Here is a 27477-nt window from a genome sequence, read left to right on the forward strand (position 1 = left end):
GGATGCCCTCTGTGCATCAGTGACCTCTGTGCATCAGGGTGCCCCTGCCCCCCCCCCCTCTCCATCCCAGATCATACTCACCCTATGTGTTTCCCTGCCAGGCTCCAAAACGTGAGCCCTCCCCCTGCCAAGGTCCCAGCAGAGTCTACTGCTGAATTCTGGTGCTGCTTCTGGGACTGAAAGAGCTGCTGGATAATCGGATTTTCCAGCAGCTCTTGAAGGCGGGACTTCTTTCCACTGAGTGATGGAAACCCCATTCTCTGCTTGCTAAGGCCACCCACAGTGTAATATCATTGCGAGGCAGGCTTTTGTAAAGTTAATTGATTTGCGACTGACCTTTCTAATGCGGGGGTGAGCAATGTGCCATGATTTCTGAAGTGAGTGTAATCGCAGTGCCTTTGGTCTACATGGACTTCTTCGCTGTCCATGCCAGGATGCACATACCCTCTGGAATCTTTGCCAGATGTTCATGAATCTCTAACCATATGTCCTGCACCTGTCACCTTCCAGATGACTCCAGGTGCTCATCACCTGCCTGGGGTTCAGCATGTAGCTGGCCTCCACCACTCTCCGAGTATCAGAGACCTGGACTATCTCAACCTCCACTAGCCACTATGGAGGTTGTGAAGTACTCTGACCAGTGTGTGGTTTCTTTCAGCTGATATGTGCAAACTCGCTGAGGTGCGAGTAGATGAAATGGTGGGAGGTCTGTCACAATGACATGCGACCTCTGAGATCTCTTCTTCCACAGGGGTCAATGACGATCTCTCAGATGGGTGGTTGCAGAGCAGATGGTTGATCTTTTGCGGAACAAATAAAGACTAGCAACAGTTTAATCTTCAAATACAATTACTTAAGAAATTGCCACTCATCAGAAACACACCCTTGTCATGGAATCCTTAAAACAGAGTCACACCTCCCATCTTTCAATTGAGACATCCATGTTTCTCCCTCCTCCAATGCTGCAAGCTACAGTCTTGCACCCCCTCACCGCTCCTGTCTCTTTCAGGAATGAGCTATTATCCCTCATATTCTCACCAACACCATCCCAAACCCCAGCACATACCACCCCTGCATTTGTCCCCCCCCCCCTCACCTCAGGCTGAACCCCAGCCTCTTGACAGCCAACACATCTGCAATGTTAGTGACTCTCCTCCTCCACTGGCATTCTGAATGCTAGATTGGGCTCATCCCTACCCATTCTAATTATCCCAAGGGCATTAAGGGGCCTCTTCTCCTGCCAAGATAATGGAAGATTGTTAGGTCTCATTTCTGGAAAGATCAAGCCATTATGATTGAGCCCACCATGTAAACTACCTGACTGTACCACGTGCCAATGCTCTTTGTGAAAGTTTATTAAGCCCCCAGCATCATGTATGTTGGCATGGTTGCTGGCTTCCATTTTCTAGCCATAGCCCAAACATTAGTCTATTCCTACTTGCCATGTAAAACACCCTCACATCCTCCTTTTGCTGTGCACACACATCAGCGGAAAGGTTTGCAAGATAGAAAAAATCATACAGCTTCTTGAGACACTGCAACCATGCCCCCCAGATGACCCCTTGGCTGTTGACCTCCCCTGCCACTTCCAGCCAAAATTACCTCATCTGATGGAGAAGTCTCCTCTTCCCATCTTGTGGTATTTGAACCTCCCACTGTTCATTCAGGAGGGGGAAACACGGAAAGTCATCATCAAACTGTGGGGCAATTCAAGCCTTTGATTCCCCCATTGTGACTGGCCGACACATGAAGGGGGAAAAGCCGTTCCTTTCAGCTGTGTTGGTGCTCAGGATGAAATTTCTTCATTGGCAATAGGGTTGGCAGAGATAAAATGTCACAAGAGCCTCCAAGATGACAACAGCTGCTCTGCCGCGGTGCTTTTCCACTGCTTAATTCTCAACTATCATTTTTTCTGCTCTCCCAAAGGTGGATGCCTCTCCCAAGAGCTAGTGGCCTTTTAATTTGAAAATTGGAATTTTCTGCAAAGCCCTGCAGTCGGCTACTAATTGGTCAGCATTCCCCCAGGCCAGTTGTTTTATTGAACCAGAAATACTGAGGGGGTTGGGAACAAACAGAACACAAGCTTCACCTTCTGCCTCCCCGACCCCACCAGGAAGTGTTAAATCCAGTCTTGCGATTCGATACATTCTATGTTTTGTTTTGTTCTTGGGAGATATGTGACATGTCCCTAAAACATGAAAGAAATCATAAACTATGTAAATCTGTTTTGCCGATTTAAAAATTAGCTTTGCTGAAGCAAATTATGGCTGTCACAAGTCACCTGATATCTGGAATTGTAAGGTGACCAAAAAGACCTTATATGATTGTACTGGAAACAAATCCTGATGTGCCGCTCATAGAATCGCACATCTGGAACAGTCAGGATTCATTTCAAAAAGGAGCGATTGAATCAAAATTTAAGTTATTTGCATTGTTATAAACTTATCCCTCTGGCAGAGTGTAAGGGTCTACCAAGACAAAAGCTGCTGAGAACAGGGTCATTAACATGTGTAATGACTCGTTCAGAGGCTAATTACTGGGACATTTTAAGCCATTAAACAAAATCCAGGTCTAGACACCATAAAGCATCTATTTATGAAGTTATTGTGGAGAAAGGAGTGACTCTAGTGATTTGATTTTCAATGCTCTATGTTCAATTGGGAACTCAAAAATAAGCCATCTGTTAACTACCTCCAACCTACAAGACCAACAGCAAGACTCCAGGCTGACTCAGCAGCCTGCAACAAGTCTCATTCCTCAAAGTCTATTCATCTGGAATCCTCAGACCATCAGCTGTCAAGCAGACCAAGTCTATGCGTAAACAATCTCATCTTGTTGTAACACCATCCACTTTAAAGGAATTCTACACTACTGTTTTCTGCCAGGAACCTACCAAAACTGCAATTTCTCCATGAAGGAATCCTCCTGTGGACTTTGACCTTATGGACTCTGGAAATCACATGAACTGTTATCCATTACTGTGATCATTTACTGTTAATTTGTTCATAATTGTAAAACTCCCCTTCCTATTCCTTACTCTGTATTTGTGAGTGAGTGTGATCATTCCCTTGGGTTTGAATATGAGAATAAACTAACCTTTTGATTTAATCATAAAGACAGTTTGCCGTGAGTCATTTTAAAAATTGGATTTCACAAACTGAGGGTTTGGGGAAACACAACACTGTTTAAACAATCAAAAGCACACCTGTTTACAGGCAGCTGGCAAGAGGATAAATGAGTGCAGTTGTGCCTCTCTCTCCTGTCCGTAAAATATGCAATGAAGCATTTATTGTCTTCTCTAGTTTTCCTGGAAGAATTGATGATGGGATTTTTTGAACCTCTGCATTCCTTCTGATTATGTTGCTTCTACCATCATATCAGGTTGGGAATCAATGGATTTTCATGAACCTTTTGACAGGAGACTTTAAATGAAACTTATGGGAAAGATCATTGCACATGAGATTAAGGGCAGTGTAGTCAGATGGATAGAGAGATGGATGGAGGACAGAGAGCAAAGGATAAGGTTAATGGAAAGTGTTTCAAATTGGAAAGGTCGCAGTGTTTTTGTTGGGGCCATTCTTACTTACAATATACATAAATTATCTGGACTAAGCAATTGAAGGAACAAAAGGATATTCCAAAGAAATGTCATATTGGACAGGTTAGCTCTGTTTCTCTCCCTCTACCGATGCTGCCAGACCTGTTGAGTTTTTTTCTGTTTTTTTTATGAGGGAACAATAATGAAGCATGGTTCTCACATCAACTTGAAAGCAAATTCTGATCAGCATTGAGGGCAAAGATAGTTAGTGGAATGACTGCTAACGCAGTCAACATAGAAAAACTGAATTAATGCACTTGGTGCGAAATTACAATGCCACTCAAATTTCACTCACTGATCTTGGAAATACGTGGAAGATTCTTTCATTGCTTTTTTTAATGAATGGACATGTTCTGGATTGTCGTTCACAGAGAAGGGTCTGTAGAATTATCATGTGTGTGAAGGGAAGCATTCCCTTGGTATTGCACTGTAAAATCAGTACAGATTATATCCTGAAGATTGGACTGGGGCTTGAAACTATGATCAACTAATGCACAGGCAAGAATAGTACAACTGAGTCAATTAACACCTTTGTTGCAGGATGCCAAATCGAGAGAAAGGTAAATTTAATTCCACCCTAAAATTCATTTATCTGTATATTGTTACCTTAAGCTACCTAATAGTTTTACATTTTTCAGCATAGAAAGATATTGCATCTTTTAATGTAAAAATTTTTAATTTGTCACATTACATTTATAAATGGGAATTTCTGTTTGTTGCCTTTTTACCCTTTATGTGAACCACAAGCTATTTCTTATATTGACCAAATGACCACACAACCAGTATGTTAGCTCAAAAACACAGTTTATTAATAACACAAGACTTGTATCTCTATGCAATAATACACGCGGCTCCGTACTAAACTATACCTAACAACTAAGGTGACCTTTACTTAACTTCAAGTGACCGGCACTGTGCGAGATAAGGCCTTTATCTGGGTCCACGTGGTCAGTTGGAAGTTGTTGGGTTCCTCTCAGCTGGGCCCATTCTTCAGGAAATGGTCGCGGGTCCTTGAACTTGGTTGTTCTGCTACAGTTGGTCGCACACAGGCCAATCCCAAAAGAGACCGATCTCTAGTGCACAGGGCTTTTTATCCTTCATCTCATTCGCGCCCTTTTGGGCGGTCCTTACTCCAGGTCCAATGGATCGATAGGGTTTCGATCACCCTCATCGATCTTAGCCAATTAGGGGGCAGATACCTCGATGGCTGGACGGGTCCTAGCTATCATTGTCCCAGGCACATAGGCCTTTCCAAATAAGGGGGGTGGGGCCGGTTAGTCTGCTATCATTGATGGTCCTTAATGCAAATGCTATTGTCTTGGGGAAAATGGTAATTGATTCTTAATGGATGCAAGTTTCAGTCAAGTCTGGTTTCTTTGCACAATACACAGAAGCTGTCTACCTGTCTGTGTCCCAAACTGACCACAATTCCCATGGTCCTTTGCAGGTGGCCATTTTACATGGCTACATGTTGGATTACAATATGAATAATATAAAATAGAATTAGAGGCATGTACAAATCATTGCTTTCTTATCTCATGTTCTAGCTACTTTTTCCCTCTTGTTAGGTTCATTCATTCCCACACACCAGTTCCTTGCTGAGGAGGCTCAATTGCCCTCAATTGATTTTCGACTTGTAAATGGTAGTGACTCCAGTAACACTGGTATTCAAACTGAGATTGGGAATTTCCTGTATTAACAATCTTGCAAAGTTTAATGTCCAGACTTAGAGAGGGTTGAGGGGAAATTTACTCAGTGGATACTAAAGCTGAAGGATGCTTTAATTATGTGGAAGGACTGGAGACGCTGGCATTATTCTCCATTGTTAAAGAGTTAAGAAGAGATTTAATGGAAATGTTCAAAAATTATAAAGTTATGAATTGTTTCGATGAAATAGATAGGGAGGAACTGTTTTGTTGGTAGGAGAAACAATGGGCCCTGAATCTTTTGACCATGCCGCTGCAAGAGCACCACTGACGGGATGGGGACCATGTAAAATTAATTTGGCCTCGGGCAGGAATTTGCGATCACCGGGCGAGGTCGAATAATCCCGCTCAGAAACTAGAAGGCACAGCTTTAAAATAGTTGGTAAAAGAAGAGGTAAGGTGAGGAGATTTTTTTGACACAGTGGCTAAAATCTTGTGCTCGTGTTAATAGCAAGCTTGGAGGCAAGAAGGACAACTAATTTGGCAGGTTGGTGTCGCAGCTGAAACATGCTGGCTTCCTGTCTGTGCCAGAATTACGTTTTGAGCAGTAAGGCCCATGATCAACCCTCCTGTTCTGCCACCACTTGAGGCCCTTAGGTTGCCATGTAATGACCTCTTAAGGGCCTCATTTTGCTGCTGCTGATATTAAACTAACTGTAGGTGAGCTTGTCGCCATACGGCATGCACCACAGTTAAAACTGTGCAGCCAGCTTGTCATCTCTGGGGTGGGGATGGAGTCCCTCGATCAAAGGCACTCAGTGCCTGATGGAGGGATTGGGCATCGGGAAGGGGGTGGCTTGCTAAGGCTAATTGTCACTCTGCATGGCTTACTGCCCACTCCCCTGAACCCCTGTCCCAGCAACCGACACTGTACAACATGCCCCCCCCCCCCAATTCCCTCCCTCCCCTGATTGACTAGCAGCTCTCTGTAGGTGAGACTTCCCCACCACCTCCACCAGGGTCCTGATCCCAGGGGAGGTCTGCCACTGGCACTGCCACAGCATAATTGGTATGTGGTTCAGAAAGCCTTCTCAAAAAGAGGCAGCGTGGGTCTCTCAATGACACTCATCTAGCAGGCGAGACCCCAACACTTCAACAAGATTCCACCCCGCAGAAAGAACTGTATAAAGATAAGCACGATGGGCTGAGTAACCTCCTTCTGTGCTGAAAAATTAGGTAACTTTATGATTATTCCTCGAAGAGTCTCATGTTTGGTTCATATTGTGTCAATAAACCAGACTGAAAATGCTAAATAATTTTGTGGCAAATGGATACTGCCATTTTAATCTATCATCAAAGCACATGCTAAATAGAACAAGTTTAAAATCAATAGCTGAGATCAACCCTAATTCAAACACAAGCATTCTAAGTTTTATTGAGGAATCCCAAGTTGTTAAGACAATAAGTGAGTATATGAGGCAGGAATGTAAATAGCTCCACGCTGCCTATAATACAGATTACTGTAATTTAAAATAAGCAGAGTCTAATACTTTAAGTACCTTAACTGAAAAATCAATGCTAACTTTATAACTAAGCTAATGAAATCAGAAAGGAGAAAATAAATCCAATTATTTCATGGCTGAGCACATTTAGTGCTCCCCCTTCGAATGAAGATGCTTCCCAACACATATCATACATGTAGTCCATTTGTGTATGAAGTGTACTGTTTTGTCAGTTGTGTGATATCTACCAATTCTCACTATATTATTGAACAAATTCTAACATAGAATATTAGAGAAAAAATTGACATAGCTCCAGTCAGGTTTTGTTTCTTTCCCCACTGATGAAAATGTAATGTCTTCCCCTTCCCCCACTCCCAGCCCAGAGCTATATATTTGCACTGAGGATGATTTCTGTTGTCTTCCAGCTCCCAACAAAGAACAAAGAAAATTACAGCACAGGAACAGGTCCTACGGCCCTTCCAACCTGCACCAATCCAGATCCTTTATCTAAACCAGTCGCCTATTTTCCAAAAATCTACTTCCCTCTGTTTCCCGCCCGTTCATATATCTGTCTAGATGCATCTTAAATGATGCTATCGTGCCCGTGTCTACCACCTCCACTGGCAAAGCGTTCCAGGCACTCACCACCCTCTGCGTAAAAAACTTCCCACGCACATATCCCTTAAACTTTCCCCCTCTCACCTTGAAATCGTGATCCCTTATAATTGACACCCCCACTCTTGGAAAAAGCTTGTTGCTATCCACCCTGTCCATACCTCTCATAATGTTGTAGACTCAATCAGGTCCCCCCTCAACCTCTGTCTTTCCAATGAAAACAATCCTAATCTATTCAACCTTACTTCATAGCTAGCACCCTCCATACCAGGCAACATCCTGGTGAACCTCCACTGCACCCTCTCTAAAGCATCCACGTCCTTCTGGTAATGTGGCGACCAGAACTGCATGCAGTATTCCAAATGTGGCCTAACCAAAGTCCTATACAACTGTAACATGACGTGCCGACTCTTGTACTCAATACCCCGTCCGATGAAGGCAAGCATGCTGCATGCCTTCTTGACCACTCTATCGACCTGTGTTGCCACCTTCAGGGTACAATGGACCTGAACTCCCAGATCTCTCTGTACATCAATTTTCCCCAGGACTCTTCCATTGACCGTATAGTCCGTTCTTGAATTGGCTCTTCCAAAATGCATCACCTCGCATTTGCCTGGATTGAACTCCATCTGCTATTTCTCTGCCCAACTCTCCAATCTATCTATGTGTTGCTGTATTCTCTGACAGTTCCCCTCGCTATCTGCAACTCCACCAATCTTAGTATCATCTGCAAACTTGCTAATCAGACCACCTATACCTTCGCCCAGATCATTTATGTATATCACAAACAACAGTGGTCCGAGCACGGATCCCTGTGGAACACCACTAGTCACCCTTCTCCATTTTGAGACACTCCCTTCCACCACTACTCTCTGTCTCCTGTTGCCCAGCCAGTTCTTTATCCATCTAGCTAGTACACCCTGAACCCCATGCAACTTCACTTTTTCCATCAACCTACCATGGGAAACTTTATCAAACGCCTTACTGAAGTCCATGTATATGACATCTACAGCCCTTCCCTCACCAATTAACTTTGTCACTTCCTCAAAGAATTCTATTAGGATTGACCTTCCCTGCACAAAACCATGCTGCCTATCACTGATAAGTCTATTTTCTTCCAAATGTGAATAGATCCTATCCCTCAGCATCTTCTCCAACAGTTTGCCTACCACTGACGTCAAGCTCACAGGTCTATAATTCCCTAGATTATCCCTGCTACCCTTCTTAAACAAAGGGACAACATTAACAATTCTCCAGTCCTCCGGGACCTCACCCGTGCTCAAGGATGCTGCAAAGATATCTGTTAAGCCCCAGCTATTTCGTCCCTCGCTTCCCTCAGTAACCTGGGATAGATCCCATCCAGACCTGGGGACTTGTCCACCTTAATGCCTTTTAGAATACCCAAAACTTCCCCCTTCCTTATGCCGACTTGACCTAGAGTATTTAAACATCCATCCCTAACCTCAACATCCGTCATGTCCCTCTCCTTGGTGAATACCGATGCAAAGTACTCATTAAGAAACTCACCATTTCCTCTGACTCCACGCATAAATTCCCTCTTTTGTCTTTGAGTGGGCCAATCCTTTCTCTAGTTATCCTCTTGCTCCTTATATACGAATAAAAGGCTTTGGGATTTTCCTTAACCCTGTTAGCCAAAGATATTTCATGACCCCTTTTAGCCCTCTTTATTGTGTGTTTGAGATTTGTCCTACTTTCCCGATATTCCTCCAAAGCTTCATCAGTTTTAAGTCGCCTAGATCTTATGAATGCTTCCTTTTTCATCTTAGCTAGTCTCACAATTCCACCCGTCATCCATGGTTCCCTAATCTTGCCATTTCTATCCCTCATTTTCACAGGGACATGTCTGTCCTGCATTCTAATCAACCTTTCCCACATAAAAGACACCCACATTTCAAATGTGGATTTACCCTTAAACAACTGCTCCCAATCCACATTCCCTAGCTCCTGCCGAATTTTGTTATACTTGGCCTTTCCCCAATTTAGCACTCGTCCTTTAGGACCACTCTCATCTTTGTCCATGAGTATTCTAAAACTTATGGAATTGTGATCGCTATTCCCAAAGTAATCACCGACTGAAACCACCTGGCCGGGATCATTCCCCAATACCAGGTCCAGTATGGCCCCTTCCCGAGTTGGACTATTTACATACTGCTCTAAAAAACTCTCCTGGATGCTCCTTATAAATTCTGCTCCATCTACGCCTCCAACACTATATGAGTCCCATTCAATGTTGGGGAAGTTAAAATCTCCCATCACGACCACCCTATTGCGCCTACATTTTTCTATAATCTGTCTACCTATTTGTACCTCTACTTCACGCTCACTTTTGGGAGGCCTGTAGTAAAGTCCCAACAATGTTACTGCACCCTTCCTATTTCTTAGCTCTACCCATATTGCCTCAGTGCTCGAATACTCCATAGTGCCCTCCTTAATCACAGCTATGATATCATCTCTGACCAGTAATGCAACTCCTCCACCCCTTATACCTTCCTCTCTAGCCCTCCTGAAGCATCTATACCCTGGGATATTTAGTTGCCAATCTTGCCCTTCCCTCAACCAAGTCTCAGTAATACCAATAACATCATATTCCCAGGTACTAATCCAAGCCCTAAGTTCATCTGCCTTACCTGCTACACTTCTCGCATTAAAACAAATGCACCTCAGACCACCTGTCCCTTTGCATTCATCATCTCTTCCCTGTCTAATCTTCCCCTGAGTCACAATGAGTTTATTATCTAGTACCTTACTGGTTTTAGTTGCTGCCTCTTTACTGACATCTAACTTCCTAATCTGGTTCCCATCCCCCTGCCACATTAGTTTAAAACCTCCCCAACAGTGTTAGCAAAAACACCCCCTAGGACATTGGTTCTTGTCCTGCCCAGGTGTAGACCATCCGATTTGTAATGGTCCCACCGCCCCCAGAACCGGTTCCAATGTCCCAAAAATCTGAACCCCCTCCCTCCTGCACCATCTCTCAAGCCACGTATTCATTCTGACTATTCTTGAATTTCTACTCTGGCTGTCTCGTGGCACTGGTAGCAATCCTGAGAATATTACCTTTGAGGTCCTACTTTTTAACTTATCTCCTAACTCCCTAAATTCCAATTGTAGGACCTCATCCCATTTTTTATCTATATCGTTGGTGCCTATAATGCACCACACCAACTGGCTGTTCACCCTCCCCCTTCAGTATGTCCTGCAGCCGATCTGAGATATCCCTGACCCGTGCACCCGAGAGGCAACATACCATTCGGGAGTCTCATTTTCGGCCACAGAAACACCTGTCTACTCCCCTTACAATTGAATCCCCTATGACTATAGCCCTGCCAGTCTTTTTTCCGCTCTTCTGTGCAGCAGAGCCAGCCACAGTGCCACGAGCCTGGCTACTACTGCCTTCCCCTGGTGAGTCATCTCCCCCACAGTATCCAAAACGGTATACCTGTTTTGGATGGAGATGACTGCAGGGGACACCTGCACTGCCTTCCTGCTCTTTCTCTGCCTTTTGGTCACCCATTCTCTGTCTCCCTCACCAATCCTAATCTGCGGTGTGACCAACTCACTGAACGTGCTATCCACGAGCTCCTCAGCATCGCGGATACTCCAAAGTGAGTCCATCCGCAGCTCCAGAGCCGTCATGAGGTCTAACAGGAGCTGCAGCTGGACACACTTCCCGCACATGAAATGAAATGAAATGAAATGAAAACCGCTTATTGTCACAAGTAGGCTTCAAATGAAGTTACTGTGAAAAGCCCCTAGTCACCACATTCCGGCGCCTGTTTGGGGAGGCCGGTACGGGAATTGAACCCACGCTGCTGGCCTGCCTTGGTCTGCTTTAAAGGCCAGCGATTTAGCCCTGTGCCCTGTCAGGGGCATCGGCCGCGTCCCTGAACTCCCACATTGAGCACAAGGAGCATAACACGGGTTGGGGATCTCCTGTGTTTTTACACTTTACCTTAACTGATTACAAATATAATACCAAATAATGAATAAGTGAAAGGAATAAAGATTTTACTTACCAATCACAATACTTACCAACACACGAAGAGTTAAATTTCTCCCAGCTACTGCTAATTGGAGCACTTTCCTTACCAGCCAATCAGGTCACTGCTTTGCTGTGATGTCTCTCTTCAAATTTATCCCCAAAGACCCCGTGGCCGCTGTTTAAGCAGCGAAGCTGCTCGTTTAAATATTCACCGCTCGACTCTGTAGCTCCGCCCACTCCAACAGCTGAATTCCCGCCGGAAAGAATACGGCACAATCCAATGCATGCTGTCCCCAAAAAGCAGATCGACGCAACGTAGCGAGGCCGATAAAAGCCGGGAGACCCTTATCCCGGGATCTACACGGCCTGCACCTCCTCCCGAGATCTAACGTGATCTCGCGGGATGTTGCAATATAAATCCTGGCCATTGTGGGCGGGATTACTTTTTGGCAAATCTGCATATCAGAGTGAGACAGCTGGGGCGGGATTCTCCTACCCCGTGCCGGGTCGGAGAATCACCGGCAGGCCGGGCGAATCGCGCCACGCCGCCCCAACGCCAGCACGCGATTCTCCGCAGAGCAGAGAATCGGCGCCATTGGTGCGGGCATGGTTCGTGGTTGGCGCGGCGCCGGTCGCTGGCCACTCTACGCGGCCGGCCCACCGATTCTCCGGCCCGGATGGGCCGAGCGGCCGTAAGAAAAGAGCCGAGTCCCGCCGGCGCAATTCTAACCTGCTCTGGGCTGGCGGGACCTTGGCGTGTCAGGGGCGGGTGGCGGCCTTTGGGGGGGTGGGGTCCGACCCTGGGGGGCCTCCGATGTGGCCTGGCCCGCGATCGGAGCCCACCGATCGGCGGGCCAGCCTCTGTGGCTGGGGGCCTCCTTTCCTATGCGCCGGCCCCTGTAGTCCTGCGCCATGTTGCGTCGGGGCCGGCGTGTTGAAGGAGGCCACTGCGCATTTGCGTGTTGGTGCCGGTGCCACTGCGCATGTCCTCGTTGGTGCCGGCGTAACTGCGCATGTGCGGATCCCTCGGCGCACAATATGCGGCGAGATTTGAAGCTGGAGTGGCGCGAACCGCTCCAGTGCCGTGCTGGCCCCCTGAAGGTGCCAGAATTAGTCGTTGGAGCGGTCCGTTCACGCCATCGTAAAACGCAACGGCGTTCACGGCGGCGTGGACACTCTGCCGCGGGATTGGAGAATCCAGCCCCTGGTCTCACTCTAATATACTGATCCCAAGGTATCTGAGGCATTGGGATTCATCCCCTTCTCCTCGGGGACCTCAGGCGAGTGCCCTTGAGCACTGGTCCCCACAAACAGGGACCGACAGAACAGCACTCGTTGGGGTCTCCCAGGGGATCGGAGGCCCCCAGCTGCATGCCCTTTGGGCAGGGTGGTGCCCTGGCACTGCTGGTGCCTAGGTGCTAAGGTGCACTGCCAAGGTGCCCAGGTGCTATTGCCAAATGGCATGGGCACTGCCAGGTTGGCACTGCCAAGCCACCAGGCTGGCATTTTCTGCCCATGTGCAATCGGGCCGGGGATGCAGAGGAGGGGAAGCTCCCATAGTGCATTCGAACTGGAAGGTATCATTGATTGCTTCGGCGGCTTCGGAGATCGGGTGCCATTTTTAAATGACGTCGCGATCTCGGTGAGCAGGGCTCCCCAGTGTATAAAACGGGGTAACGTGGGGCCTCAGCCACGCATGTCCCACTGAGGCCCATTAAACAACGCAAGTCATGTTGAATAGTCTTGTGTTTCTCGCCGCTGTGTACACCAGGAAACACGAGGCTAAACACACACGCTATGGGACTTTGTTCCCATTTAGTTGAATCGAGCCCATGAAGTTGCATATATTCTCTATTTCTAAAGCTATAAAAATAAATGGTTTAAACTTTTTATTTCTAACTTTAAATGCAAAAAATAATAAATACCATAGATTGGGGCATATAAGTCAACCCAGTACATAAGACAACATCATTTTTCGGCATGTTTTTGCATTTATTTCAGGTATAAGTCAACTCCCTGTCCAACACTGCATGCTGTACTCACATTAGAAGTCAGCCTCAACTTTTCACCTTATAAATGGAATAACTGGGTAGAAGGTATCAAGTAGGTGAAACAGGCAGTGTTGAGAAAATGCATGGGAGTTTAAAGCACGCCCACAGAGCAGACCCTGCCTGGCAAATGGCAGAGATGGTGACCACTCACAGTGACGTTAGCAGTTAATTTGATACTCAGGATATAAGCCGACCCCGTTTTTGGAGGAAATCTTTTTCTAGCTTCAAAGGTTGTCTTAGAAACTGCCATCTCTGGTAGTTTAGCTTCTTTTAGTATGTAATGTGCTCACTGAAAAATATATTTTGGCTCTATTCATAGCATTTGTATATGACTTTAAATGGCAATGTTAACTTTGCCATTTTGCTATAGATGGCACGGGTAACAGAGCTGTAGGCATTTTTCATTGGATGAGAGTTGCTCTTAAAGCAACAGCACCCTCCACTGGAAATCAATATGCTTAACATTTACTTGAATTGACTGCAACAATTCTTCCTTTGAGCAAACACTGTAATTGAGCACATGACACTGCAGTCTGTCCACAGATGACCATGTATTATAATTTATTACTGCAGTATTAGAAATGCCCGTGTATTAAGCTATGCAGAGGCAGAGCTGTAAATTATGCTTGCCCATTAATTTATCATTGTAGAAGATTTTATTTTCCCCCTCTATTTTTGGATGTATTAACCTCAATATTCAATGCTTTACCTGGATTTAAATCGGGTGCGGAGCAGAGATTTCCATTGTTCACTTATAGTGGGTTGCCTACGTGCCTTTGCATTGCTGTGTGTGGTATTATTTTGATATGTTGTTACTGTAAGCAGCTGCTCCGCATTCCAACGGGACACTGCAACCAGCTGTTGGCATAACACAAAACCCTTATTTGCAAACTCAAGGACAAATCAGTGGGCTCCACACGAAACCTAACATGCCTCAGTATGTTTCTTCAAAAATCAATGTACAGTATAAATGTCAGTTTCAAATGGTGATGTGTTTAGCTCCTCCATACTGCTCACACAAGCAGAAAGCAGACCTACTTGCCATTCTAGGCACAAGTAGAAGACAGAGAGGGGCAGGAGAAGCACTCCATATCTTGTTACATCCTGTTTTAGTGTTGCATGTGTAGCATGAAAGTCAATGGGTTATATTAGCACTGATACCATCACATGACTTCCTATATCAAGCGCCATTATTACTGATTGGAAATTCTTTGAATTCAGTATTAGACCATAACCTTTGCGATAGAACTAAAAATGATTTTGCTGTGACTGGATGTGGAATACAGACTGCTGGATTCTATGTTTCAGGGACTATGTCCCCATGCCGTTGTAGAAGCTGTGGTCTTTAATGCCAGAAAAACTGGCGTGATAAGGTCACATATTCATTGCCCTGCAGGCAGCTAGCAGCTTTAGTTACAGATATGGGCCCCCACACATCCGGATCAGAGGCCTCGCATGCGCCGGTGGCAGCCTCACGCGGCCACGCCATGCTCCATGGCGGACTCAGACCGTGGAGCTGGACCTCCAAAATAGTGCCCCCGATCGGCCATGCGCCCGACCCAGACTGCCCACACAAAAATAGCCCGGTCCCATTTGAGGCCACCCCCTGCCCTCCGATCGGCCCGACCCCGACCATGGCGGCCGACGCAAGTATCCCGAACGACAGGACCACATTAGATCCACGCTGTCGGGACTTCGGCCAGTCGGGGGCGGAGATTGGCGGGGCGGACCTCCAGCAATGGCCGCAGGTAGGGGATACCCAGCGGAAATACGCTGCTTTTGGGGGCCAGAGAATTGGGGAACCGCCGCTGGTCCCGATTCCATGCACAAAAGTGGATTCTCTGCCCTGGCGCCGGACGCGATTTCGGCGTCGGGGTGCGGAGAATCCAGCCCAATGAGTTTATGAATATCATGAAACACGTGATCCTAACCCTGGGTTTTATTTCCCAGATCATTGAATGAGTTATTTTGCATATCTCACCTACGTTAGTTACAAATTTTTAGTACAGTTTTCCATAACAGCAAATTGCACTTTTAGTCAGAAGATGCGCTATGCCAGGTAATGCATAATGGATTATTTTTGTGCTAAGGTAGAGTTGTTTGTAATTTTCATGTCACTTCAGTGCAACATGGCTTCTTAAACCAAACATATATTCTAAGATCAATGAGGGGATAAGCGGGGAGGCAGTGGCATAGTGGTATTGTAACTGGAATATCCATTCACAACCCACCTCAGGTGCCTCACAGCACCAGGGAACCCAAGTTCATTTCAAACTTGGGTGGCTGTCTGTGTGGAGTTTCCACGTTCTCCACTTCTCTGCGTGGGCTTCCTCCAGGTGCTCCAGTTCCTCCCACAGTTCAAAGTGTTTTGTTACCTGTAAGGCAGGTAATCTGTGCTAATCAACTCAGTTACAGTAGAGGCTTTGGAAGAAGGCTCGAAGTCGTCCAGAAGTTTTACAGAAGGTTTATTGAGCAACACAACTTAAATAACTGCATGAGTTCTTACTTTAAGAACTGTACTAGTAGAAAGGTTACAACTTTTCTGTGCACTACAACTAGGCCTGACCACACTAGCAGCCCTGAGCTAAATCTCTGCCTCTGTTCTCCTCACAGTCTAATCCACCTGAGAGGCCACAGGGCTGCTTGCTTCCGCTTTTATACACGCCAGTGCTGCCCCCTAGTGGTCTTTCCATCAGCCCCTTCTGTACATACCCATGTAAAGATCACTCCATCCCCATCTTTACTTTTTTTTTCATAGTTGCAGAGCTGTAACTAAAAAAATCAAACACAGTTAGTTTCATGCACAAATACAGAACAGAGACCAATGATTGTATCAGTTCACGTTCGCAAGTTCAGATGGTTGGGTGCACCTCTGATTCGGGTAGACCTCCTGAGTGGGCATGGAGACCCAGAGGTTTTGATGTCCATTTGGGCACCAACTGCTGGTGTCCCGGGATGTTGCATGATAGAGTCCTACAGATCTAACGTCGGAAATACAGGTTGATGAGGTGGAACCTTCAGCAGGTCTCGCCGATTGCGTCAAAACAGTATTCCATCATCAGACTTCACAACGTTCGCTCGTGGCGATACTTGGCGGAGCACCATTGCCATGTTAGACCAACCTCCACCAGGGTATAGCAATCTAACCATGTCGTTAATCGCTAACGGATGCAGCACTTTCGCATGCCAGTCATAGTGTTGCTTTTGTCCGTGACATTGGTGACGCATCTTGTCCAGGACTGGCGAGTGATCTGGATTGGCGAAGTGTAACGCCGGTAGCGTTGTCCTCACACCTCGATTGAAGAGCACTTGAGCCGATGTCAGACCAGAGCTCAGAGGCGATGAACGATATGACAATAAAGCCAAGTGTATGTCAGAATTCGAGTCAGTGGCCTTGCTGATCAGTTGCTTAATAATGTGGACACCTTTCTCCACCCTGCCATTCGATTGAGGAGAGTGTGGACTCAACGTCACGTGCTTGAAGTTGTATTTTTTTGAGAATTCCTACCACTCCCAGTTTGCAAAGCAAGGTCCATTGTTGGACATGACCATCTGTGGGATGCCATGCCTCAAGAAGGTTTCCTTTCAGGCTTTGAAAACTGACGCCGATGTGAGATCCAGGAGCTTCATTACCTCCGGAAAGTTGGAGTAATAATCTATGAGAAGAACATAGTGTCGACCCATGGAATGAAACAAGTCGATGCCAACTTTGTCCCATGGTGACGTAGCCATCTCATGCTGCTGGAGTGGCTCCTTGCATTGTGCCGGTCGATGTTTTTGGCACGTGTCACATGTGAGCACCATGTTTGTTATGTCCTCGTTTATCCCAGGCCAGTACACAGATTGCCTCACTCTTCTTTTGCACTTCTTGACACCAAGGTGTCCCTCATGAATCCTGTGGAGCATGTCCGCCCGGAGCGCCAGAGGAATGATGATTTTGTCATTTCGCAGTATGATGCCATCCACCACGACAGTTCAGTTTTGGCGTTTTGGAACTGTGGGCACGGCCCGCTTGGCCAGCCATGCTGAAGGTTGTGCATGACCTGGAGCAGGGTCGCATCGTCTCGTGTCGCCTGACGAATTTGCTGCAGCCTCTCATCCGTTGCCGGGAGTGTCTCCCTGCACCACTGTGCATGAGCTTCTACACCATTAATTGAAGCCGGAGGTGGACTGTTAGCATCAATGGCTCGGGATAAGGTGTTAGCTATTATTAGGTCCTTCCCAGGAGTGTAGACCAGCTTGAAGTCGTACCTCCTCAACTTCATCATCATGCGTTGTAGGCATGGCATCATGTCATTGAGATTTTTGTTGATAATGTTGACCAGTGGCCTATGATCAGTCTCCACTAGAAATGTGGGAAGACCATACACATAGTGGTGGAATTTTGTTTTACCCGTGATCAATCCCAGGTACTCCTTCTCTATCTGTGCATACCTGCACTCCGTGGCGGTCATCGCTCAAGAAGCGTAAGCCACTGGGACCCAGTCCGACTGGTCATTCTGTAGCACCGCACCAATTCCATGTTGACTGGCATCGGTGGAGATCTTTGTGGGTTTTGTCGGGACGAAGAATGCCAGCGTTGGAGCTGCCATCAATTGGTGCTTCAGATCCACCCACTCGTCGTGGTGGCGTGGAGTCCAGTCAAACTCCGTGTCCTTCCTTATCTCTTGCTGCAACGCCGTCGTCCGTGCTGCTAGGTTCGATATGAACTTGCCGAGGAAGTTGATGAATCCAAGAAAGCTGAGCACCGCTTTCTTGTCACGTGGCCGCTGTATGTTCTGAATTGCCGTGATCTTCTCAGAGTCCGGCTTCACCCCGTGCTCTGATATCGTGTCACCCAGGAAGGTCAGAGATGAACGTGCGAAGGTGCACTTGGCTTGGTTGAGCTTCAGCCCAAATTGGTGGATTCTTTGGAAGACTTGTTTTAACCGAGCAATGTGGTCTTCCTCTGTCATTGACCATATTATGATGTCATCAACATATACGCGGACACCTTCAATGCCCTCTGTCATCTGCTTCATAATTCTGTGAAATATTTTGGATGCAGAGATAATCCTGAAAGGCATACGATTATAACAGTATCATCCAAACGGTGTGTTGAAGGTACACAGCAGTCGGCTGGAATCATCGAGCTGCATCTGCCAGAAGCCTTGTGAGGCATCAAGTTTGGTGAATATGCGAGCCTTCGCCATTTCGCTCGTCATTTCCTCTCGCTTGGGGATAGAGTCTCCATGCGAATGTTTTTGTTCAAATCTTTCGGATCTAACCGGATTCTGAGTTCACCGGACGGCTTCTTGACACATACCAATGAGCTGACCCAGTCAGTCGGCTGTGTGACTTGTGATATGATGCCTTGAGATTGGAGGCATTGGAGTTCCGCTTTTAGCTTGTCCAAAACGGAGCTGGTACCCTCCTTGGTGCATGAATGACCGGCGTTGCATCGTCTTTGAGCAGGATTGTGTACTTGTAGGGTGCCGTACCCATGCCACAATAGACGGAATTGGGGAGTTGTTCACTTGCACCGTGACACTCCATTCGCTTGTGGATTCAATGGTATCCACGTATTGAGGCTGTGTGGTCAGCTCGTGCAGTTCCTCTGTGGCATTTATGATTCCAACGCCGTATGTGTTCTCCCAGGAGTGGAACTCTTCGTGGTCGGAAAAATTTTCTGAGTGTCTGAGTGTCTATTGCATCTACTGTGCAAACCTTGAAGTTTCCATGTCTTTGCATTGGAGAGTAATATTTGGCTGTGGACTGACACTGGGAGGCAAAATGATTCAACTTGGAGCACTTCAAACATCTTTTCCCTAGTGCAGGACATTTCTCTTTTAAAAGGGCGGCGCCTCAGCGGTAGCACGTCATGACATCCGTGACATCACGTGTCGGTAGCAATCGCGCATGCGTGACTCGCTATTCTGGCTGGGTTCGGTACTTTACATACTGCGCATGCGCAGCTTCTTGCGCATACGCATACCGGGATCTTGCGTGATCGCGTTTCTCCTGACTGCGCGCAGCGGCCGGAAAAGAAGGCTTGTGAGGTGAGGCCACCATTTTAACATCTTCTACATCGTGGAGTACTTTCTCCGTGTTTTTTTTCTCAAGAAACTCCAGGTACTGCTGTTTTTCTGTTCTTGCTGAAAGCATTTTGTTATGGTAGCTTTTAAAGTTAAATAATTTTGCTGCATTAATGATTCCCTTAAATTTTCATCTGAGACCATAGATTAATTGATCCCTGATGATGGAGTCTGTTCAGCATAGTTACAACCTTGTGCTAGCAATCGGAGATCTGTGATAAAATTAGAGATAGTCTCCCCGTTTTTGGGGAATCTGTTACGCAGGTTAAATCGTTCCATGATTTCATTTGACTGTGATTTACAGTTTCATCAAATTTTGGCATTATCACTTGAAAGCTAGTTTTATCTTCATTGTCACCATACGTAAAGGAGTTATGAATGTCTACAGCTTGCCGGCCCACCGTTGAGCGTAATATCCCAATCTTTCTCCCGTCGGGGGCTGCATTTAAGGCAGTAGCCGCCATGTATATTTGAAGCTGCTGTTTATACATTTTCCAGTTACTATTTAAATTACCGGTAGTTTTCAGCAACTCTGCAAGTGGCGTGTGGTCCATCGCTTCGGTAGGTTGTTTGGAATCAAAATGCTGCGAAGTCTTCCACAGTCGAGCCGCCGGCCTGTTACTTTTTCTGCTTGTTTTGGTTCTTTCTGGTCTCTAACCTAATCTATCTAATACTATCCGATTAAAGCCAACTTGGTACCATGTTTTGTTACCTGTAAGGCAGGTAATCTGTGCTAATCAACTCAGTTACAGTATAGGCTTTGGAAGAAGGCTCGAAGTCGTCCAGAAGTTTTACAGAAGGTTTATTGAGCAACACAACTTAAATAACTGCATGAGTTCTTACTTTAAGAACTGTACTAGTAGAAAGGTTACAACTTTTCTATACACTACAACTAGGCCTGACCACACTAGCAGCCCTGAGCTAAATCTCTGCCTCTGTTCTCCTCACAGTCTAATCCACCCGAGAGGCCAGAGGCCTGCTTGCTTCCCCTTTTATACATGCCACTGCTGCCCCTAGTGGTCTTTCCATTACCCATCAGCCCTTTCTGTACATACCCATGTAAAGATCACTACACAAAGATGTGCAGGTTAGGTGGGGTTACGGGGATTGGCTGAGGGGAGTGGGCCGAGGTTGGGTGCTCTTTCAGAGGGTTGGTGCAGACTCAATGGAACAAATGGTCTCCTTCTGCACTGTAGGGATTCTATGATGAAACTGTTGTTGATTTTGGTAAAAATCCAAATGGTTAACTACTGTCCTTTAGGGAAGGAAATCTGCTGTCCTTAGGCGGTCTGGCCTACATGTGACTCCAGTAATAATTATTGACTTTTAACTACTTTCTAAAATGGCTCAGCAAACCACTCAGCTCAGGGCAATTAGGGATGGGCAACAAGTGCCCGCCCAGCCAGCGATGCCCACATCCAATGAAACAGAAAAAATATAATTGCCATCAGATAAGCCCTGAGGTCCATTAGAAACAAATTGCTCCAAAGAATCCCTACAGTGCAGAAGGAGGCCATTCGGCCCATTGAGCCCACTGCGACCTTCTGGAAGGAGCACTCCACCCAAGCCCACACCCCGCCCCATCCCAACAACCCCTTAAACTGACCTACACATCTTTGGACATTAAGGGGCAATTTAGCATGGCCAATCTACCTAACCTGCACATCTTGACTCGGTAAATAGGCAGATGTTGGTAAATCCTATCTTCTCCGTGTGACTAAAAGAAAATAGCAAGAAATGACTGATAACTGGCTTTTTAAAACCGTGATACACAAATCTGCATTAAAAAATAAGGAGTGATCCTGAGGTTTATTGGACAAACCTAAAACCCGACATTACATTCATACAGCTTTCTCTTAGATACCTATCTTCCTATTCATCAAGTGTTCTCTCTGAAGGAGGAGTTCAATACATGAAATTGAAGTCTTATACATGAGATTCTTGAGAGATTTATTCGGGAAAAATAACTGAGATGGTTTTTGGGCTGAATTTTACATTGCTTCTCCCCTTCCCCACCAGTCCCAGGAGTGGGCTGGTGGGCTGGGGCACCTGGTGTGCCTCATTCTGGGCTCCCAGGGAAGGGACTTACTGTACGGATGGGCACATTGTTCCCAATCCCCTTCCCCCCCAACGGAAATGTGGCTAATTGAGATGCTGGGCACTGCACACAAGTACCTCTGCTGAACAGAGCCAATGTTCCAAACTGCACAGTCGCAGTAAGGTCCAAATGTCTAGCCTTCTAAAGCAAAGGAGAGATATTGACATTGAACAGTGGTTCTGCTGGCCAGATGTGATTATCTATTTGATGTCACCTTAGTATTTAGAAATCTTATTCTAATCTCCCATCATGAAGGTTGTCTGAATAGGGCCTTGAATCCTTTGCCTCCTGATTCAGGAGGCAGCACTGCTACCGCTAAGCCAAAGGTTCATTCATCCTGTGTAGTTGCATATGGTAAATTAGAAGGTGCATTATTTTATAAGAATACGAACATTACACCCAAGAAAACCGTAATGTATAGTTCAGCTGCTTTTGTCTTATTAAAGCCAGAAGGTAAAATTTCTGTGATCTTTAAATGAATGCTCAGGCCAGTTATAGATTAGTCTGAAAACTGGAACCATGGCTTTGCTCGTTGGCAAACCAACTAAGAATCTGCACACATTTTTCTATCTATGTATTAACTGTGATACAGAAATTTACATTAGACTGTGTATGACATCTGATTCTCTGACCCCCCCACGCCTCTGGCACCAGTTTTCGGGCGGGGCCGGGGATCGCGCCGCTCGGTCAGGGGCCGTTGCCAACTGTGCCCCCGGCAATTCTCCGGGCTCCAATGGGCCGAGCGGCCACCCGTTCCTGGGCAGTCCCACCAGCGTGAAATGGACATGGTCCATCACGGCGGGACCTGGCTTGTCGGCCATCTAGCGGGGTCCTCGGGGGGGGGGGCGCGGGGGGATCCGGCCCCAGGGGGGCCCCACAGTGGCCTGGCCCACGATCGGGGCCCACCGATCTGCGGGTGGGCCTGTGCCGTGGGGGCACTCTTTCCCTCCGCGCCGGCCCCTGTAAAGCTCCGCGATGGCCGGCGCGGAGAAGAAACCACCTGCGCAAGTGCGGGAAACACGGCGGCGGTTCTGCGCATGCGCCAGGACATGCTGGTAGTCCTGCACATGCGCCACCTCACGCCCGCCGGTGGAGGCCCTTCGGCACCAGTTGGCCCAGCGCCAACCCCTCCAGCGCCAGCCTAGCCCCGGAAGTGCGAAGGATTCCGCAACTTCCAGGCGGCCCGACGCTGGAGTGGTGCGCGCCGCTCTTGGCGCCGGTATGGCCCGCTCCGCCAATTCCGGGAGAATCCTGGAGTCTGATGGACTGTTCACAATGTATTTTATAAATTTATATAAATATCATGAGTTTACCTATTGGTTACATTCACTTGTGTTGGTAATGATTTTGTCACATGGGAAATGCCTAGCCATGATGGATAAAATGTAGTGACAAAGACTATTGGAATTGCTTTTAACAGGAAACACTGTAGGGTTTATTTTTCTTTTTTCCAAGCCCTGGTGCTATGCTAGCATTGGTCACCAAGATCTAATTACCATTTTGACCTGTTACAACAAGCCCAGCTAAAACATTAGCAACTAAATGGAACATTCAGGTCAGGCGAGGTTAGAGGTCAAGAATATACCTGGATCAAGATGATCAAGGAGGCCAAGAAAGCAGAAAGGGATGGGAGAGACATAGAGTGGAAGTGATAGGAGGGAGGAGAAAGGGAAAATTGGGAGAGTAAGCGAGCTATAGAGAGAGGGAAAGGAGAGGGGCAAGGAAGATACAGAAGGGAAGAAGAGCTAAGGGGCAGGGAGGAAGGGAGGCAGGAAACAGAAGAAATGTGGATAAGGTGGAATCATGGAAGGCAAGGAAGTTACTTCAGCGGTGAAGGTGAGGGCAACAAACCCGATCAGTGGGTTGGTGGGGAGAGTGAGGAGGATAGTCTGGAAAGCTACCTTTTCCTGCTCCAGGATAGGATTAACAGCAGGAGAAGCATTTATTGGCATCCCCATTAGTAATAATAATAATAATAATAATAATAATAGCTTATTGTCACAAGTAGGCTTCAATGAAGTTATTGTGAAAAACCCCTAGTCGTCACATTCCGGCACCTGTTCGGGGAGGCTGGTACGGGAATGCCCTTGAGGGGGCATTTAAGAGTCAACCACTATGGATCTGGACCAGATTAGGATGGTAGATTTCCTTCCCTAAAGGCCATTGGTGAACCAGTTAGATTTTGACGACAATTGTTTCATGGTCACCGTTAGAGTCTTCAAGCCAGATTTTTATTTGAATTTTATCACTGCAGTGGTGGGATTCAAAGCTGGGTCCCTAGAGCATTACCCTGGGTCTCTTGATTACTGATTCAGTGACAATACCACTGTGCTATTGCATCCCCGTCTCAGCAGTTGGGAACTTCACCTTCAGATACCAGACCTCAATGTTTGTTTCAAGGTTGTGATTGGATAGAGGAGATGTTGACGGTGTGAAACATGGGGATGGGAGGAGTCCAGGGAACCAAAGTCCATGAGAAAGTGTGGTAGTCATGGTCAGTAAGCAAGCGACTCCTAGGCTCCAAGGTTACATTTTAAGTGAATGCAATGTTAAAAGTGGACAATAAATCAGAATGTTAGCAGCTGTTAACAGGACAACAGTAAGGCTGGGAGAAGTAGGGTGGTGCGGTGATGGGAATGAGTAAATATAAAGATCCCACATGTGGGTGGGAGAGGAAACTCCAAACAATCATGTCCCAGCACCTTCCTTTTGGGTACAAAAGAGAGAACTTCAATTAATGGTGTCCAGAACAATGCATTCCTGGAAAAATTAAACTGCCAGGTGAGGGCATTTGGTTAAGGAGATTGCTAAACTGCAGGTTGAATTACTATAGAGAGCATGGGAGTGAGAGTGAAATTGTTGTTAATCTGACTGATGAGTGGATCAGATTGTGTACATTGTCTTACAGACATGTTTCAGTGACACACATTTAGATTTCAGGGGAATTTGTTTGCATATTATTTCAGTCATATGTTGACGGCCTGTGATAATCACAATCACATTTATGTGCTGACATCCAGTGGCTCTATGGTGGAATTGCAAGATTGATTCTCAGGCCCAAAACATGATTTACTACAGGTACACGTTAATACTTTTCAAATTATGTTCTCACTTTGACCAAAGTCAGATATAGGAATGTCCAGTGCATTTTAAGTTTGGATACATTTTCAAATAGATCCGCAAGTCCCACCTCAAGACAGCACAAAAAAGTGTAAAACAATATACTGTTTCGGCAAATAGGTGGCAAAAGTGAATACATTTAATAAATTTCACCAAATGCAACTTATTTTAAAAAGCAAATTAAGCTAAAAAGGGAATGCAAGGTTAAAAAGGTGTAATAAATTCAGGTTATAGAGCAGATGCTGTAGCACTCTATTCCAAATATTAAAAGTTGAAGAAACTATATTTTTTATTAATCTGTTTATTTACAAATATGGGACTGTAACTCCTATGACCTTTTTTCTTTGCAGGTTCACTCTTTCCCAACTTAAGGCCAACAGAAACTGTCTTCAAAGTAGTATTTTGGCTGGGTTACTCTAACAGTTGTGTAAACCCCATTATTTACTCTTGCTCCAGTAAAGAATTTAAACGAGCTTTTATCCGGATCCTGAAAGGCCAGTGTCATCGCAGAAGGCGACCAGTCTGGCGCGTTTACAATTACAACTGGAAGATGAATTCTCTTGATCAACAGAGGAAGGATTCAGTGGATGATGGCTCTATTATTTTCAATGGCAATGACAGGAGATTGTCATCTATGCATAGTCCCTGCTTCAGTGACAAGAACACAACGCAGAGCATGGAAATGTGCAGCCTTCGGGGATGGAGGCTGTTCCCTTCTTTTCGCCGTTCTTCCTTTCTAGCCAATGGACCAAAAGAAAAATGCGAGTTTCCCAGAAAAATTAATGGAGAGTACGGAGTATGTACTGATTCAACCATCCTTACAAAAAGAACCACAACTTTTGGACATCAAACAATCTTGGAGGAATTTCAACAGAATGTTCAAAGTAAAACGGCTCCTAACGTACCTGAAACACATATTTAAACAAGAACCAAGACTTCCATTTGGAACAACTTGTTGTGAAAATGCTGTATTACTGTATGCTATATTGTTTACAAATGTATAAATGCACGTAATATTATAATTGCTACATAAACGTTTTACTCTAATTTCTGGATGTATTATAATTTATTGTTTCAGATGTATATATGTTACTATGAGAACCTCATATCCTCAGGAAGATGTTTACTGCCTACAATGCACAGTTTGCATTTCAACTAGAAGCATTTTGTTTGCATTTAAAGGTCAGTGTTTCAATCATTGTTAAACAAAACAATGTCTTCTAGCAATTTGTGATTAGATGCTTTTGTAGAATTGGGAATAAGCAAAAACTTTTTCTTAGAGGATGGCCAAAAAGTGGTTTACTTTTTGTAATAACCCTCATGAGGCCCATGAGGAAACCACAATTGATCTCCCTGTGGGGCTCGTGGAATATTTTGGCTAAGATCAAGTGTAATGTAGATTGAGCCTTTGGTTCAGATCTGGTATGTCTCTCTTGTGGGGACCATGAATTGGATTCAATTTGAATTAGTTTTTTGGAGCAGGCGAGGAGCTAGATTAGGGGTTCGCCCCTGACCCACACTCTGAGCCCTGGCTTTGTAACTTAGAAAAAGTAATTAAAAATTCTTTTTTTAAATAAGCTTCCCCTATATGGGGCAGAGGCCCACTCAGCTGGGGCTCATAAGATCGAGCATAAAAGCCGGCCTGAGCAGGGACTGGCACTTTGATTGTCCCAATGAAGATTGTGAAGTGTAAATACTTAGTGCCATAGGCAGACTTTGTTCCGTTAAATAAATCCTTTGTCATTCCTACTGCTGGTTTCCTGGTCATTAAACTTTTTTTTAAATACTTCTGTACAACAGGGTGGTATTGGACCATGATGATTCATTTGCATTATTCCTCCTTTCACCAAATCAGTTTGAATTTTTCAAGCAGCCATGCTATGCATTTTAGCGGGAAGGCCAGAAAGGATGGAAAGGCATTGAACCACAGTTCCCAGTAGATGTCTACTGATTGTCAATGGCAGAGGTACATTAGGGGAGACGGGTTACCTGTTCCAACCTTTTGATCAGGGAGTCAAGACCAAAAAGAGGGATGATTCAAAATTGTTTTTTGAAAAATGAGAACTATAACAAATTAATTTTTTTAACCATTAATTTTACAGGATGCTCTTCATCATAAAATGTGGCAAGCTGTGCTTATGATGCATCACTCTTTGTCTGTGAAAATCTTTAAATAAATATTTTAAAAAGTAGTACTCGTCCAAAATGAATTATCAACTTATTTATGAAACTCGTATTGGACTAAATAACAGCTGTATTATCTAGTTATTGAGGCAACGTGATCAATGAATAAAGAGGTAAATTGTCAAGAAATTCTTTTTAGAATCCATAATATGTTTGAAAAATCTAAATTTTATAGTACGAGCACATTTGGGAACACTGTTACAGGAACAACCTCATTCTTAGTCACTCTCTGCTCATTAACTCAAATGCTACAGGCTGAGGTGCAAGTGAACTGGAAGGTCAACCAAATCATAAGTGGTGCACTGTTCCACATGGCTCTACTCTTCACTTGCTTTTTCCACATCATTTGCTTTAGGCTGAGGTTGTACCAAACCCAGATCATTAACTACAAAGTGCAAAACGCAAGTCATCAAGACCTTTCTTGCGATACTATCAAACAAATGAATCCCTTTATTTATGTAAAAATATAGTTTGGCGTATTACTTATTTATGGCTCATGGTTTTGGATATTTTCCTACTAATCAAGGTGAAGGATACCAAGAACAACAACAGAAAACACTGGAACCACACAGCAAGCCAGTCAACA

General features: G+C 45.5%; 1 protein-coding gene across 1 annotated transcript in view; it reads left to right on the forward strand.

The window, feature by feature from the left end:
* Positions 1-26899, forward strand: part of LOC140426837 (alpha-1A adrenergic receptor-like) — an 83065-nt gene extending 56166 nt beyond the window's left edge. The window contains exon 2 of the mRNA XM_072512064.1: positions 25058-26899. Within this exon, the coding sequence (XP_072368165.1) occupies positions 25058-25629 (572 nt within the window). The 3' untranslated portion in view covers positions 25630-26899. The remainder of the gene's footprint in view (positions 1-25057) is intronic.
* The last annotated feature ends 578 nt before the right edge of the window (positions 26900-27477 follow it).

Source organism: Scyliorhinus torazame, chromosome 7 (assembly GCF_047496885.1).
Source record: "Scyliorhinus torazame isolate Kashiwa2021f chromosome 7, sScyTor2.1, whole genome shotgun sequence".
NCBI lineage: Eukaryota > Metazoa > Chordata > Chondrichthyes > Carcharhiniformes > Scyliorhinidae > Scyliorhinus > Scyliorhinus torazame.